The 18,781-nt window shown below is 47.2% G+C and overlaps 1 protein-coding gene across 1 annotated transcript in view; it reads right to left on the bottom strand.

The window, feature by feature from the left end:
• Positions 1-4,896, bottom strand: part of GAP43 (growth associated protein 43) — a 67,685-nt gene extending 62,789 nt beyond the window's left edge. Inside the window, exon 1 of the mRNA XM_063956779.1 lies at positions 4,636-4,896. Within this exon, the coding sequence (XP_063812849.1) occupies positions 4,636-4,779 (144 nt within the window). The 5' untranslated portion in view covers positions 4,780-4,896. The remainder of the gene's footprint in view (positions 1-4,635) is intronic.
• Between the last annotated feature and the right edge of the window lie 13,885 nt (positions 4,897-18,781).

Genomic DNA, 18,781 nt, shown 5'->3' on the forward strand with positions numbered 1-18,781 from the left:
CTAAGAAACTAGACCCTGTTACCAGATATGGCTTCTAAACTGAACATCTTACTATTATCTTTCCCAGAGAAGTGTGCATATTACTCAGACGGTGTATCTCCGCCAGACACAACTGGACCCACTGAAATGATTGAGCCTACCGCATGGGCCCTTACTAAATCTTCATAAGTCTATACGTAGATGTCACTTAACAATGATCATCAAACTGCTCTGAAGACTCACAACCTCTCTCAGCCCCCTTAGACAGTCCAATCAGCCCAACAGCGTCTGGTTCTCAGGGGCGATTTTGTCCCAGGTTCTAAAATTTCTACCCATGAGTTTCATGTGCTTTGCCTGACTTGTCAATCCTCACCAAGAGATCAGTATCACAGGTTTTATATACAGTAAGCAGTGCGGGGCCTCACAGCACGAGGTCTTGAGATAGATACCCACCGTAGCCCATTCTGAGTGGAGTTTGTATGTTCTCTCCATGTCTCTCCTATACTCCAAAAATATACTGGTTGGCTAATTGGATTCTCACTAAAGATTAACCCTAGTTTGTACAGTATGTGTGTGCGTGTGGTAGGAAATTTAGATTGTAAGCTCCGCTGGGGCAGGTGTAATGGTTAGCATTACTGCTTCACAGTACTGTGGTCATGGGTTCGATTCCCACCATGACACTGACTGTGTGGAGTTTGTATATTCTCCCCGTACTTGCATTGGCATCCTGCAGGTACTACGGTTCTTCCCACAATCCAAAAGTATGCTGGTAGGTTAATTTACTCGAATGTTTGACTCTGTGAGTGTACACGGGTGTGCGTGTACAAGGGTAGACTATATGGGGCAAGTGGTACCTATCTGCCGTCAAATTCTATGTTTCTACGTAAATAATAATAGTAAATATTCTTGGGGCAAAAAAAATAAACCATGTTGCAATGTGTGTACTGCAAATGCATTTATTTGTTTTGTATGCAGGGTATATACTGGCTGCTTCTGCATGCAGCCCACACATTTACACTGAGATGTAGGATTAAGCTAGGACACGCCCATCCCAAATATACATCTCTCCGCACGTGTTACATCTGCCCCACCTGCAGCGCAGCATGGTATTGCCAAGGTGCAAATTGCTCTTTTTTTTCCATTGCTCTTACTCCTGAGGGCCAAAGTCCTCCTTGTAGCCAGATTACCATAAGAGATGCGTTTATACCACTTAGGCTTTTCAGAAAGGTCAGAGTCACGCGTAAAGAAATCCTAGAACAACCGGCGAACACCACGAGTACGTAGAATGTCAGGGTTATTATTCCAATTGCAACGCCTGTAGATTACGATGGTTCCATCAGTCCATTAGCTAATTAGCAACTGGCTTTGGATTGGCTCCTGCGTATTCCCCATACAGGCATATGCTCTTGCAATACCCAGAACGCATCTATACAGCACGCGTAACTTTTACTTTGATTTTTCCAACTTCCAGGGAATAGGCCAGTGGAGGTGTAACATAAGCAGCTGTTAAAAATAATTCCAACTGGACAATTGACTTTATGCGTTTCTTTATTTTAAAGCCCGAGGTTCCAGGTGCTCCAAGAAATCCGGAAATCCTGCATCTCCTTCCCTTGCTGGCATCTCACCCAGACAGGAACATGAGGTAGGAATATATTAGCAGCTGAAAGACTTATTCCTTTATCGCTTGGCATTAGCCGGCGGTTACCCACTTTATGTGACGTTGACTTAAGGTTTGGGGTTTATTCTGGTTACTGAGCCAGGAAAGGAATGTGTGTACAGTATAACATCTTTTCTTGAGCCTTGCCATCCCTGGGAGTACCCATATCCGGCTCTCCGATGTAATTTGCTGTACATCCCTGCCACTGGCGGAGAATTCAGCTGCATGATGGATAAAATAATGGAGACCTCTGAATCCCAAATGAGCAGAGAACCGTCCCAGCGTCAAATCCAATTCCTGCTAGACGTTCATTCATCTCCCTTCCTGCCTGGCGTTCTCCTCCTCACCAGGCACTTTTATACTGGAGTGTTTGTTCCCATCCCCGAGGCGGCTCCAGCCATCATCTCCAGAGCTTCAAAATGCCCCCTTGCTGGGATGCTGTCTGTCAAACATGCAAATCCACCTCCTGACAGCCTTCTAACTTAGACTGTGTCATGCATGGCCCACGTCAGCTGCACAATATCCCTTTCAGCCATTGCTTAAAGGCAATCTGTTCCAACTTTATCCACAGAGCCATCCAGACTGCGACCTATTGATTACGGCATCTGAACCACTCCAGGAGATAACATGACCACTATCCAGTTACAGCAGGAGTCACTCTTAATTGGTCGGCGCATAATAATAATGTAATACCGTTGCTCTTTTAATTGGCTTAAAGCTTTGATGGGCTGATGCCTCTAGTAAAAGCTTAGAAGGTCTGATGCCTCTTGTAATAGGCTTTATAGTCCTACACGTTGATTGACACAAGACACATTGACCAACAAAGTGTTACTTTCCACCAGCGTCTCACATAAGGGCAGACAGAGGAACCCATTGTGGCTCTAGAGATAGGTGTGGCATATAGTCATCCCTACATAACGGAATCAGATATGTAATACTGTACAGGGGACAGATAGGGGATGGGAGGAAATACATGTACCTTCCATATAATATAACAATGGCTCAGTAATCATTTTTACTCCTACAACACTTTGTTGCTGCATTATAATGGTACGCTTTCTGCTTATTTCATTTATTTCATGATCACTCCCTGATTTTTGATTTTTTATCAATAAAAATTTGAGGCACGAACCTGACTTTGCAGCACATATGGGTTTTTGCAGGTACAGGGTTACGGGTGCGGACCGGGTGCCAAATATTGTGCCCTTTATTCTCAGCGGGATACAGGGGCAGCTGAATTGTAATTTTGTAGATTACAGGAAGCAATTATCACTGAAGCGTCAAAATCATCAATGAATGCAGATCATTGAAGGTGCCACTGAGCGATTGCAGGCGGTTACTCACAAACCAGTGATCAGCCCCTACCCCTGTGTCTGTGGCTCAGCAAAGGTCTTAATCTGCTATTCTGCATCAAACTGTCAGAGCTATTGGAGAATATATATATATATATATATATATATATATATATATATATATACTGTATATGTATGCAAAATAAAGTGTTTCCCCTGAGCAGGCAATTTTCTTGCCTGTCTTATCCAAAATGCATATATTAAATCCACCCACAGCATCGCAGCCACAGACGTCCGACGTTTCAGATATATAATTACAGACTTTGGGCTCTGGGTATGTGTTCTGCACATTAAATGACACGACGCCAGGAAAATCTTGGCATGCCGTGCTCCATTCCAGCCGGCCAGGTCTCCCAGCCTCTCTCCATCACTCCCTGGGTTCTTGCAGACCCCACCCCACTGCTCTCTCTCTATCTCTCTCTCTCTCCCCATTCTACAAGTGCTGCACGTTAGCTGCCACACCTTTAACCCATGCACGGCCGCTGGGGCCAAACCCACAGGAAATGGAGCAAATTATAATCCCCGTGGTCAGACGTTACCGGTTACAACCATATCACCCCTGTAGCAAGCACCAGAGACACAGTCCCCTATATTGTACACGCCAGACTACAGTATCTCACACACACAGGCTAGTGTAGAATTCCAAGTAGCCTCAAACCTGTCTTGTTCTTATGCATTGATATACAGTAACGGTGGAGGGGATACAATGCAAAGACAGAATAAAATCACCTCCTTTGTACTCTTATGATGAAATACAGTTTTATTCTCCCACCGTAGGTCTATATATGAGGCGACACCCCTATTTAATTTGACGCCACTGTGTGTAATAAGTGTTACACTCCCCATCATCCATGCATATAACATAATTCAGTGGCTTGCAGTCACAAGCTGCACTGTAAGGGTGTCGCCTAATTCCAAAGAGACATTCCACTTGTTACACACAAAATGCAGCGTACAGTACGGGGGGGACCTGCTGAATGGCAGAATTAATACATACAGAGGGTTTTAAATTTTCTCCCCAACAACCAAATGCAGATCTGAAGATTATTCAGAGCAATGAATTCAGGTGTCACCCAATCTTTCACCTGGAAGCGTCACCAGCCCCCTCTAAGTGGCTGGTAACAGGTCCCCCGGAATGTGCCGGGGAGGGGTCCTGCCTGTTCCCAGCTGTTCCAGTCACTAGGAATGGGATGAAGTGGGTGTCATGTTAACAGGGGAAAATCCTGTTCCTCTTATCCCCCTGCTTCTAATCCTCCACAGCTAATTGCTCTAGCATTGAACTCATTGTTCTCCCTTAATACAACAAGGCTTAATCCTTCACTCCGCTCATCGGCAGACACAATGCTCCAGCATCCAGCCAAGGCTCCTGGAGACAGACCGGGGCATCTTACAATATAAAACACAAAATCTGACTGCAATAAATCCGTGCCACCCACTGGGCTGGCATCCTTCTCACCCACCGCAGCGCAGACCCTAAACCTAGAACATCACCCAGACATGGCAGGTGAGGGGGGATTGCTGGAAGTACAGGAGACCCCCCCATCTCTCCGTCATAGCACCCATGCAACAAAGGTGTGGGAATAATACAGGATGGGGGTCTATGACGGAATGACACCAGCCCCAGCGTTAGGAAAAGGTGAGAATTACCTGTTTGGTCCTCCTCATACAGCACAGCATGGTTAGGTGTGTTGGGCTGTTCTCCTCCTTCCTTCCTTTCTCCTTCTCTTCTTCCTCTCCTCTCTCTCTCTCTGTCTCCCCCTCTCTCACACACACATAGACAGGCACACACATGCAGCAGGGGGGCTAGCAGCAGAATCTGGAGGGTCTGTCCCTTCTGCACATCACATGCACGCCCTCTCTCTCTCTCCGTATCTTCCTCAGACTTGTTCACTGGCTCCCAATGACTCCTCGCCTCCTCTGTGCCTCTTCTCAGCCCGCCCAGACAGCCTCCTCCTCCCAGTCCCCTCTCATGAATATTTAAACAGCGACAATCTGTACCCAATTACCCACCACTTCCCCTGCACAGCACAAGCAGAGGGGGCAGCTTCACCTCCATTTCTCTATTTCTTTACCTACTTATGTCATTTAGTCACTGCTCCTTCCTCCTCCTCCCTTCCCAGGCTGAGATAGCATCTATCCATCCAGCCAGGGGAAGAAGAGGAGCAGGGTGTGATCACCCCCACCTCTGCCTTCAGCTCCCATTGTGTAGGGGATGAGGAGAAGCCTGAGGACCACCGGTGAGATCACTCACTAGGTGGCGTCACTGGAGGAGGACACGGTATATGTCTGCTCCATCTGCCTCCCTGCGCACACCTGTGTATCACATAACCTTTCTATCATCATCCCACGCTTACATAGGGAGATGGATGGATAGATAGATGTGAAATAGAAAGATATTTAGATATGAGAGACATAGATATGAAATATGTACAGTATTAAATATATGTAATGGGCCCTACACACTTGTCGACTCGCCACGAGCTGCCCGACCGCCGATACGGCCAGCAGGCGACCCGGTGGCGGGGAGGAGGTGATGGGGGGAGTGACGTTTCTTCACTCCCCCTGTAACCCTGCTCCATAGCACTGCATGCTAATATGGACGAGATTGTCCATATTGGCCTGCATGCATAAGCGACGGGGCACCAACGATTAACGAGCGCGGGACCGCACATCGTTCATCGTTGGTGCATACACACTGAACAATATGAATGAGTTCTCGTTCATTAATGAACAAGAACGTTCATATCATTCAGTGTTATCTGCCAGTGTATAGGGCCCATAAGATGATAGATAGATAGATAGATAGATAGATAGATAGATAGATAGATAGATAGATAGATAGATAGATCAATGTGAGATAAATAGAAGTCAGAAAGATATATATATATATATATATATATATTGTGACAAGAACACTGGGATAGTGTTTGAGGGCAGGTATATTTGTCCCAGGTTCTTGTCTTACATGTTTTAGAAAATGTTAACTTCTAGGAAAAATGCTTTTTGTTTTGTCTGAACCTTTTCAGTTTGCTGTAAAAGCTGGGTAAAGGCTCTGAGAGAGAGATAAGGCGAGTTCTAGACATTGGGCCCAGTTCGGGTCTTTGGCCTCACAGAGGGCTAATCAGGGTTTCAGCTGTGTAAGAGTGATATAGTGCTTCTAACCTGATTAGTATGGGCAGACTGCCTGGGAAGGCTGCAGGATCTGTGTGTGAGAGACACGCTTTCTGATGCAAGTAAGCTATACAGTATGTACTGAAGAACTCTGTGTTTTGTTTAGTGACAGTTAGGAACATCTTATGTTTAGTTAGTGCCGGACAGGCAAGGTATTTTTATTTTGGGGTTTGTTTTATTTTCTGTTTCAATAAAACTGGCCGGGGTCAGTTGTACCAGAAACTGGACTTGTGTTGTTCCTCAGCTGCTGCGTGCTGCCATATTCCCCAGGAAAAGGTACCTTGCACCCCTACAGTGTTACAATATATATATATAAAAAGATAGATAGGAATGAGATAGATACAGTGGCCCTCATTCCGAGTTGTTCATTCGCTAGCCGCTTTTAGCAGCAGTGCACACGCTAAGCCGCCGCCCTCTGGGAGTGTACCTTAGCTTAGCAGAATTGCGAACGAAAGATTCGCAAAATTGCGAATAGAAATTTCTTAGCAGTTTCTGAGTAGCTCCAGACCTACTCCTACACTGCGATCAGTTCAGTCAGTTTCATTCCTGGTTTGACGTCACAAACACACCCAGCGTTCGCCCAGGCACTCCCCCGTTTCTCTAGCCACTCCTGCGTTTTTCCCAGAAACGGCAACGTTTTTTCACACACACCCATAAAACGGCCAGTTTCCGCCCAGAAACACCCACTTCCTGTCAATCACACTCCGATCACCAGAACGAAGAAAAATCCTCGGAATGCCGTGAGTAAAATACCAAACTTCTTAGCAAATTTACTTGACGCAGCCGCAGTGCGAACATTGCGCATGCGCAGTTAGCAGAAAATCGCACCGATGCGAAGTAAAATAACGAGCGAACAACTCGGAATGAGGGCCAGTATTAGATAGATAGCTGAAGTTGGATAAATAGATAGATAGATAGATAGATAGATAGATAGATAGAAGTGAGATAAATAGAAGTTAGAAAGATAGACAGATAAATACGAGATAGATACAGTATTAGATAGATAGCTGTAATTTGGATATATAGATGGAAAGAAAGAAAGAAAGAAAGAAAGAAAGAAAGACATTAGATAAATAGATAGATATGAGATAGAGTCAGGGCTGTTTCTAGCCAATTTGGCTCCCAGTGCGAGATTTAAAAATGCGCCCCCCCCCCCCATGACATAAAAAAATGTGCCCCCCCACCAACCCACACACACCTAGATAAAAAAAAAACTTGTGCGCGCACCCGAAAAGGGGGTGTGGCCTCATCTAAATTGGTGTGGCCTCATTTAAATGGGCATGGCCTCGTCTGAAAAGACTACCTCACAATCCAGTTTTTGACCCTGCTCCAACAGATCACGACCACCACAGGAAAAATAAATTCTACCATATTAAGCCCCACACAGTAATGCCCCCTGCACCATATTATGCCACACACCGCAATGCCCTTGATACATTAAATCCCCACACTACGGCAGGCACGAGTCCCCATTTCACACATTACGGCAGGTGTCCCCATTTTACACATTGAGAGAGAGAGAGAGAGAATACTTACAGAGGCGATTACCGCTCTTTGTCTTTGGCCCGCCTCACCAGTCGCTCCTCGCGCCGGCCTTTCCCTCTTCCTAACTTGGATCCCCCTCTGTACTCCGCTCGGGGGGGGGGGGGGGGGGGGGGGCAGTTTCGCAGAGTGACGGGGTTGCGTCGTGATGTAACGACGCAACCGCGTCATTCCGTGAAACTCTGCCCCCCGAGCGGGTTACTAGGGGAGAAATAGGAGGGGGAAGCAGGGAGACACAGTTAGTGCCGCGGCGGGCGCCCAGTGCGGTTGCACTGCTCGCCTGCCCCAAGAAACAGCCCTGGATAGAGTATTAGATAGATAGCTGTAAGCTGGGTGGATGGATAGATAGATAGATAGATGGATAGATAGATGTGAGATAAATAGAAGGTAGATAGATAAATATGAGATAGATACAGTATTAGATAGATAACTGTAATTTGGATAGATAGCTAGATAGATAGCTAGATAGATAAAAAGAAATTAGATAGATAGTGTAACACTGTAGGGGTGCAAGGCGCCTCTTCCTGGGGAATATGGCAGCACGCAGCAGCTGAGGAACAACACAAGTCCAGTTTCTGGTACAACTGGCCCCGGCCAGTTTTATTGAAACAGAAAATAAAACAAACACCAAAAGAAAATACCTTGCCTATCCGGCACTAACTAAACACAGGATATTCCTAACTGTCACTAAACAAAAACAAAGAGTTCTCCAGTAAATACTGTGCAGCTTACTTGTGTCAAAAAGCGTGTTCCTCTCACACAGACCCTGCAGCCTTCCCAGGCAGTCTGCCCATACTAATCAGGCTAGCAGCCCTATAACACTCTTACACAGCTGAAACCCTGATTAGCCCTCTGTGAGGACAAAGACCCGAACTGGGCCCAATGTCTAGAACTCTCCTTATCTCTCTCTTAGAGCCTATACCCAGCTTTTACAGCAAACTGAAAAGGTTCTGACAAAACCAAAAGCATTTTTCCTAGAAGTTAACACTTCCTAAAACATGTAAGACAAGAACCTGGGACAAACATACCTGCCTTCAAACACTATCCCAGTGTTCTTGTCACATATCCCCCTCCCCTGTTTCGACCTAGGGGCCGGAACACTTGTAGCCCCCAAACAGAAGATGCGAGACAATGCATCTGCGTTGGCCAATTGTGTTCCCGGTCTATGTTCGACCGTAAACTTAAAGTCCTGCAACGCTAGAAACCATCTAGTTACACGAGCATTCTTGCCTCTATTTACATACATCCATTTTAAAGGGGCATGGTCTGTCACTAGTCTGAATTGTCTACCCAAGAGGTAATATCTCAAGGTATCTAGTGCCCACTTAATGGCCAAAGCCTCCTTTTCCACAATGGCATACCTTTTTTCATGCTCATTGAGTTTCCTACTCAAATAAATGATAGGGTGTTCGTCCCCATCTCTGGTTTGGGACAGCACAGCCCCTATCCCTACCTCTGAGGCATCTGTCTGTACCACAAATTCTTTTGAAAAATCTGGTGTTATCAATACCGGTTGTGAACACAAAGCCACTTTTAACGCTTGGAACGCTTTTTCTGCATCAGGGTTCCATTTCACCATATTTGACTGCTTCCCTTTGGTAAGGTCTGACAACGGCACCGCTGTGGTCGCAAAATTGGGAATAAACCGTCTATAGTACCCAGTAATTCCCAAAAAAGCCCTTACCTGTTTTTTATTCCCTGGACGAGGCCAGTTTTGAATAGCATCAACTTTATTCAATTGGGGCCTAATCAGACCTCTGCCTATGGTGAAGCCCAAGTATTTGACCTCCTCCATTGCAAGGCAGCACTTCTTTGGGTTAGCAGTTAACCCTGCCTCTCTGATTGAGTCCAGTACTGCTTGTACTTTAACCAAATGGGACCCCCAGTCTGTACTGTGAATTACCACATCATCCAAATAGGCAGCTGCATATTTTCTATGGGGCCTCAAAATTTTATCCATCGCCCGTTGAAAGGTTGCTGGAGCCCCATGCAACCCAAAGGGTAACATCTTATACTGGTACAGCCCTTCCGGAACCGAAAAAGCTGTTTTTTCTTTGGCGCTATCAGATAAAGGTATTTGCCAGTAACCTTTGGTCAGGTCCAATGTGGTGAGAAACCTGGCTGTTCCCAGCCTTTCTACAAGCTCATCCACACGGGGCATGGGATATGCGTCAAACTTGGACACCTCCTTTAACTTACGAAAGTCATTACAGAAGCGTATGCTACCATCGGGCTTCGGGATGAGCACTATGGGACTGGACCACTCACTGTTAGACTCCTCTATGACTCCAAGTTCTAACATGGTTTTAACTTCTTTAGAAATAGCTTCTCGCTGAGCTTCCGGAATCCTATATGGCTTTAAATGAACCCTGACCCCTGGTTCTGTGACAATGTCATGTTTTATTATGGTCGTTCGGCCAGGCAGCTCTGAAAATACCTCCCTATTTTGGATGAGAAATTCTTTAACCTGATTGTTCTGATCAGCTGATAATGTCTCTGACACCTTCACTGCGGGAAGCAACCGGGGTGAAGACACCGAAGGGCAAGGCTCCGCTGACAGAGACAACCTATCTTTCCAGGGTTTGATTAAGTTAACATGGTAGATCTGTTCGGGTTTTCTCTTTCCCGGCTGGTATACTTTGTAATTAACCTCATTCACTTTTTCCCTAATCTCAAATGGACCCTGCCATTTAGCTAGGAATTTGCTTTCCACAGTGGGTACCAAAACAAGAACTCTATCTCCAGGAGCAAATTCCCGTATCTTGGCACTCCGGTTGTATACCCTCTGTTGAGCACTTTGGGCCTGTTCCATGTGCTCTCTGACAATAGGTACCACGGCTGCAATCCAATCCTGCATTTGTGATACATGTTCAATAACGCTTCTATAAGGAGTGGGCTGTCCTTCCCACGTCTCTTTGGCAACGTCCAACAGCCCTCTGGGGTGTCTACCATACAACAAATCAAATGGAGAAAACCCCGTAGAGGACTGAGGAACTTCTCTGACGGCCATTAACAAGTAGGGCAACAAACAATCCCAATTTTTCCCATCTTTATCAACCACCTTTTTTAACATACTTTTTAGTGTTTTATTAAACCTTTCCACCAACCCATCAGTTTGGGGATGGTAAATGGACGTCCTGAGGTGAGTGACCTTAAATAATTTGCACAATTCTTTCATGACCTTTGACATAAAGGGAGTACCTTGGTCAGTCAAAATTTCTTTTGGTATTCCCACTCTACTAAAAACCTGCACCAGCTCCCTAGCTATCGCCTTGGTTGTAATAGTGCGTAAAGGGACAGCCTCAGGATATCGAGTGGCATAGTCCATTATTACCAGGATATACTGATGGCCCCGAGCGGACTTTAACAAGGGCCCCACAAGATCCATGGCTATTCTGTCAAACGGGACCTCTATAATAGGCATGGGAACTAGTGGGCTCCTGAAATGGGGTCTAGGGGCATGATACTGGCATTCAGGACAGGAAGAACAATATTCAGACACTTCTTTATAAACCCCTGGCCAAAAGAACCTTTGTAAAACTCTTTCAGTGGTTTTTTCTGCCCCTAAATGTCCTGCTGTAACGTGACTATGAGCTAAATCTAGTACCGTTCTCCGATAAGGCTGGGGTACTACCAGCTGTTCTACCACATCCTCACCCTTTTTGACAATGTGGTACAAGAGCTCATTACAGATGGCCAGGTGGGGATACGTAACCCTGTCACCTGGTACCACAGGCTCCCCATTAACAATCTTAACATTCTCTCTAGCCTTTATCAAGGTAGGATCCTTTAACTGTTCAGATGCAAACAGATCCTTTTTTACCTCCAGGTCAGGCACGCTTTCGTTTCCAACCACTATGTCTCTATTCCCAGCAAGAGGGTCCTCACTGGACTCCCCATCTGTCACTTCCCCAGCCAAACTGGCAAAAGGCAAAGGGTCAGTAAGTTCCGAAGACACACGTACATCCATACAATCACCGGCATTATCAACTGGCTCTTCACTTCTCACATCTGTTGATAAACGTGATTCCCACAGTTTCCAAAAATGAGGAAAATCCCTCCCTATTATGGCCTTATGCACCAAGGTGGGGACCAGTCCTACTTTAACCATTGCTGACCCACAACAAGTTTCTATATTTACTTCAGCAGTGACATAATACTGGGTATCCCCATGTATGCAAGTTACCCCAATAGGTATGTGCTGGACCTTTAAGGGGTTCACTAACCCAGCTTTCACGAGGGTAACTAAACTTCCTGAATCTAGCAAGGCCTCTACCCGGTTACCCTCCAAGAACACATCACACATTTGTTTTTCCAGCTCAGGTGAAGGTACCACAGTACAGGCTAACCTAGCAAAGAAAGACATTCTGCGACATTCAAAGGCAGCATCACATTGCATGGGTTCTTGCATGACTGGGCAATTGGCAATAACATGACCTGGCATACCACATCTAAAACATTTAACCACACGATTATCAACCCGTTTGGGCAACATAGACCGTTCTAGCCCCATTGGCCTGTCTCCAGAGGCAGCGTTTACAGTCTCTCCAGCCTTGCGTTCTCTTAACCGCCCAGCAACGTTTTCCCACGGAACAGTCTTACCAGTCTTTACTGAAGGGCGCTGTCGAGGATCTATGGGTTGCTGGGTGGTCATCAGTAGTTCCTCTGCTGCCAAATACCGCTCTACCATGTCCACTAATTGGTCAGCAGTACCCGGGTTTCCATGGCTCACCCACTTGCGCAGGACCATGGGCAAAGATCTCAAGTAGCGGTCCATGACGACTCTTTCAACCATCTGGGGACCAGTTAATGTCTCTGGCTGTAGCCATTTTTTTGTTAGCTGAATAAGGTCGTGCATCTGGGAGCGCGGCGGCTTCTCCATGGCGTACACCCAACGGTGCACCCGTTGTGCTCGTACTGACAGCGTGACTCCCAGGTGGGTCAGGATCTCAGTCTTTAGTTTATCATAGTCCCGAGCCTCAGCAGGGCTTAAATCAAAGTACGCTTTTTGGGGCTCACCTGACAGAAAAGGTGCAAGCAGACTGGCCCACTGTGCTTTTGGCCAGTTCTCACGCTCTGCAGTCCTTTCAAAAGTGGTCAAGTAGGCCTCCACATCATCAGCCTCTGTCATTTTCTGCAGGAAGTGACTGGCCCGTATAGAACTAGAGCTGGTCGGAGCACTGACGGCCATATCTCCAATCCGGGCTGCAAGGCTCTGCATCACTTCTGTTAAGGCCTCTCGCTGTAGTCTCCAATTTTCCTCCATTGCCACCTGCTGCTGTCTGTTGGCCTCCTGCTGAGCCGCTGTAGCTTGCAGCAAGGCTTTGAGCAGTTCCTCCATGTCGACAGACTTTGCAGGCGGCTTTATAGCTGCTTTTACCCAGGACATATATCAAACCCTCAGGGCAAGTCTCAGTAACATCACACTGGGCTGTATCTGCATAAGCCACCGTTTTCTGCAGTCCTCACAAAGCTGCTGCTTTCACTTATGCGCAGAACGGAGTGCTCGCATTCTCCACCAAGTTGTAACACTGTAGGGGTGCAAGGCGCCTCTTCCTGGGGAATATGGCAGCACGCAGCAGCTGAGGAACAACACAAGTCCAGTTTCTGGTACAACTGGCCCCGGCCAGTTTTATTGAAACAGAAAATAAAACAAACACCAAAAGAAAATACCTTGCCTATCCGGCACTAACTAAACACAGGATATTCCTAACTGTCACTAAACAAAAACAAAGAGTTCTCCAGTAAATACTGTGCAGCTTACTTGTGTCAAAAAGCGTGTTCCTCTCACACAGACCCTGCAGCCTTCCCAGGCAGTCTGCCCATACTAATCAGGCTAGCAGCCCTATAACACTCTTACACAGCTGAAACCCTGATTAGCCCTCTGTGAGGACAAAGACCCGAACTGGGCCCAATGTCTAGAACTCTCCTTATCTCTCTCTTAGAGCCTATACCCAGCTTTTACAGCAAACTGAAAAGGTTCTGACAAAACCAAAAGCATTTTTCCTAGAAGTTAACACTTCCTAAAACATGTAAGACAAGAACCTGGGACAAACATACCTGCCCTCAAACACTATCCCAGTGTTCTTGTCACAATAGATAGATATGTGATAGATAGAGTATTAGATAGATAGCTGTAAGCTGGGTAGATGGATGAATAGATAGATAGATAGATAGATAGATAGATAGATAGATATGAGATTTACAAATAGATATGAAATATGTACAGTATTAGATGTAAGATAGATAGATAGATAGATAGATAGATAGATAGATAGATAGATAGATAGATAGATATGAGTTGGATAGATAGATAGATAGATAGATAGATAGTATATAAATATACTAGAGATGTGCGGCGGGTACTTTTCGTGTGTTTTGGTTTTGGTTCTGGTTCCATGCTTGTGTTTTGAATCTGGATTGGTTTTGCCAAAACTACCCTTTCGTGTTTTGGTTTTGGATCTGGATGATTTTTGAAAAAACAACAACATAAAAACAGCTAAAATCACAGAATTTGGGGATAATTTTGATCCTACGGTATTATTAACCTCAAAAAAATTAATTTCCACTCATTTCCAGTCTATTCTGAGCACCTCACACCTCACAACATTGTTTTTAGACCAAAAGGTTGCACCGAGGTGGCTGTATGTCTAAGAAGTGTGCGGCACAAACACCTGGCCCATCTAGGAGTGGCACTGCAGGGGCAGACAGGATGGCAGATTTAAAAAATAGGCCCCAAACAGCACATGATGCAAGTAAAAAAAGGAGGTGCAATGAGGTAGCTGGATGATTAAGCTAAGCGACCCAAGTGTGCGGCACAAACACCTGGCCCATCTAGGAGTGGCACTGCAGTCCCACTGCACTAATGGCAGATACCGGACGCACGTCTAACATCAACATAGCTGTCAACGCCTTAGTTATCCACTTTGCAACATGATGACTGCTGTCATATTTCATCTTCCTCGCAAAGGACTGTTGGACAGTCATTTGCTTAGTTGAAGTAGTACAAGTGGTCTCCCGACTTCCCCTCTGGGATGACGATCGACTCCCATCAGCAACAACAGCAGCGGCAGCAGCAGGAGGAAGTGGTTCTTGATCTTTCCCTATTTTATCCTCCAAAATTTTGTTCTCCATTATTTTTCTGGAGTTATATAACAAAATGCAGCACAGGAGAGCGTACCTCTACACCTCACAGGACAAACCTTGTAAAAATTATTTGGATTAAATATTAATAACCCCTTTATTTGGAGTAAATAATATACAGCACAGGACAGCACCACTGAACTTATATGGCAGCACCACTGGACTGGACTCATACGGCAGTACCACTGCACTGGATTTATACGGCAGTACCATTGGACATATACGGCAGTATCACTGGAATTATATGGCAGTATCACTGAACTTATACGGCAGTACCACTGGACTGGATTTATACGACAGTACCACTGGACTTATATGGCAGTACCATTGGATTTATACGGCAGTATCATTGGACTGGACTTATTCGGCGTACCACTGGACTTATATGGCAGTACCACTGGACTTATACGGCAGTATCACTGGACTGGATTTATACGGCAGTACCACTGGATTTATACGGCAGTACCACTGGACTTACACGGCAGTATCACTGGAATTATATTGCAGTACCACTGGACTTATACGGCAGTACCACTGGGCTGGATTTATACGGCAGTACCACTGGACTTATGTGGCAGTACCACTGGACTTATACGGCAGTATCACTGGAATTATATGGCAGTATCCCTGGACATATACGGCAGTACCACTGACTGGATTTATACGGCAGTACCGTTGGATTTATACGGCAGTACCACTGGACTGGATTTATACGGCAGTACCACTGGATTTATACGGCAGTACCACTGGACATATACGGCAGTAACACTTGACTTACATGGCAGTACCACTGGACTGGATTTATACGGCAGTACCACTGGACTTATACGGCAGTACCACTGAACTTATACAGCAGTATCACTGGACATTTACGGCAGTACCACTGGACTTATATGGCAGTACCACTGGACTGGATTTATACGGCAGTACCACTGGATTTATACAGTAGTATCACTGGACTTATACGGCAGTACCACTGGACTTATATGACAGTATCACTGGACTGGATTTATACGGCAGTACCACTGGATTTATATGGCAGTACCACTGGACATATACGGCAGTACCGCTGGACTTATACGGCAGTATCACTGGAATTATATGGCAGTACCACTGGATTTATATGGCAGTACAATTGGACATATACAGCAGTATCACTGGATTTATACAGCAGCACAGGGACACCACCACTGGACTGATGCAGGACAACACAGCACCACTGCAATGGACTGGACTTATACGGTAGCACTGGACATATGGCAGCAGAGGACACCACCACTGTGACTGGACTGATGCAGCACAAGACAGCACTGGAATGACACACATAAGACAGAGCAGGTCACCACACCACTTTCTCGCACAGACACTGAGGAGACACGTCCTCTCGCTACACTCTCCAGGACTGGAGTGAAAATGGTGGCGACGCGTGGCTCCTTATATGGAATCCAAAACCCGCGAGAATCCGACAGCGGGATGATGACGTTTTGCCTCGTTCTGGTTTCCGAGTCAGGCAGGAAAACCTGAGCCGGACTCAGATCCGGGTTCGGGACGTTATGTTCGGTAGGGTTCGGTTCTCAGAGAACCCGCTCATCTCTAATTATTATTATTATTATTATTATTATTATCATTATCATTATTACTAGAAGGAATTTCCGTTCAAACAGCCCTGATTGTATAATTGGGATTCAGATGTAATAGTGATCCATCTCCAGAAATTCCACGTTCAATTATTAGCCCACAAACCAACATTTAATCCGCTCTCATCAATGTATGTATTGTAATGTGAAAATAACCAGCCATAGCCGTCACTATTACATTAATGGTCTAAGACCCCCAGTCATATTACTGATAACCCTTTCACACAGATAGGCAAATTCCCGGGTGAAGAAGTTCCACCCAGTAATTTGACGATAAACACGGGTCCTTGTGTGAAAGGGTTAACCCAAGTTGAAATTCCCGGGACTTCGACCCAGGAATTTCGACCAGGGTTGCCCTTTCACACAGACGAAATACCATTTTGATCCGCAAATTACTGGGTAGAAATTCTTGGCCCAGTAATTTGCTTGTCTGTGTTAAAGGCACACAGCAGCCTGTCACACATACCCCCCTTCCCCACAAAGCGGCCTGTCACACATACCCCCTTCCCCCACAAAGCAGCCTGTCACACATACCCCCCTTCCCCACACAGCAGCCTGTCACACATACCCCCTTCCCCAACACAGCAGCCTGTCACACATACCCCCTTCCCCCACACAGCAGCCTGTCACACATACCCCCTCCCCCACACAGCAGCCTGTCACACATACCCCCTCCCCCACACAGCAGCCTGTCACACATACCCCCTCCCCCACACAGCAGCCTGTCACACATACTCCCTCCCCCACACAGCAGCCTGTCACACATACCCCCTTCACCCACACAGCAGCCTGTCACACATACCCCCTCCCCCACACAGCGGCCTGTCACACATACCCTCTTCCCCCACACAGCAGCCTGTCCCACACAGCAGCCTGTCACACATACCCCCTCCCCCACACAGCAGCCTGTCACACATACACCCTCCCTCACACAGCAGCCTGTCACACATACCCCCTCTCCCACACAGCAGCCTGTCACACATACCCCCTCCCCCACACAGCAGCCTGTCACACATACCCCCTCCCCCACACAGCAGCCTGTCACACATACTCCCTCCCCCACACAGCAGCCTGTCACACATAATCCCTCCCCCACACAGCAACCTGTCAGACATACCCCCTTCCCCCACACAGCAGCCTGTCACACACAGCAGCCTGTCACACATACCCTCTCCCCAACACAGCGGCCTGTCACACATACCCCCTCCCCCACACAGCAGCCGGTCACACATACCCCCTCCCCCACACAGTAGCCTGTCACACATACCCTCTCCCCCACACAGCAGCCGGTCACACATACCCCCTTCCCCACACAGCAGCCTGTCACACATACCCCCTTCCCCACACAGCAGCCTGTCACACATACCCCCTTCCCCCACACAGCAGCCTGTAAAATATACCCCCTCCCCCACACAGCAGCCTGTCACACATACGCCCTCCCCCACACAGCAGCCTATCACATATACCCCCTTCCTCCACACAGCAGCCTGTCACACATACCCCCTCCCCCACACAGCAGCCTGTCACACATACCCCCTCCCCCACACAGCAGCCTGTCACACATACTCCCTCCCCCACACAGCAGCCTGTCACACATAATCCCTCCCCCACACAGCAACCTGTCAGACATACCCCCTTCCTCCACACAGCAGCCTGTCACACATACCCCCCTTCCCCACAAAGCGGCCTGTCACACATACCCCCTTCCCCCACACAGCGGCCTGTCACACATACCCCCTCCCCCGCACAGCAGCCTGTCACACATACACGCTCCACCACACAACAGCCTGTCACACATACCCCCTCCCCCACACAGCAGCCTGTCACACATACCCCCTTCCCCACACAGCACCCTGTCACACATACCCCCTTCCCCACACAGCAGCCTGTCACACATACCCTCTCCCCCACACAGCAGCCTGTCACACATATCCCCTTCCCCCACACAGCAGCCTGTCACACACACACCCTCCCCCACACAGCAGCCTGTCACACATACACCCTCCCTCACACAGCAGCCTGTCACACATACCCCCTCTCCCACACAGCAGCCTGTCACACATACCCCCTCCCCCACACACAGCAGCCTGTCACACATACCCCCTCCCCCACACAGCAGCCTGTCACGCATTCCCCCTCCCCCAAACAGCAGCCTGTCACACATACCCCCTCCCCCACACAGCAGCCTGTCACACATACTCCCTCCCCCACACAGCAGCCTGTCACACATATCCCCTTCCCCCACACAGCAGCCTGTCACACACACACCCTCCCCCACACAGCAGCCTGTCACACGTACA

The sequence above is a fragment of the Pseudophryne corroboree genome, chromosome 2, assembly GCF_028390025.1.
Source record: "Pseudophryne corroboree isolate aPseCor3 chromosome 2, aPseCor3.hap2, whole genome shotgun sequence".
In the NCBI taxonomy this organism is placed as follows: Eukaryota; Metazoa; Chordata; class Amphibia; order Anura; family Myobatrachidae; genus Pseudophryne; species Pseudophryne corroboree.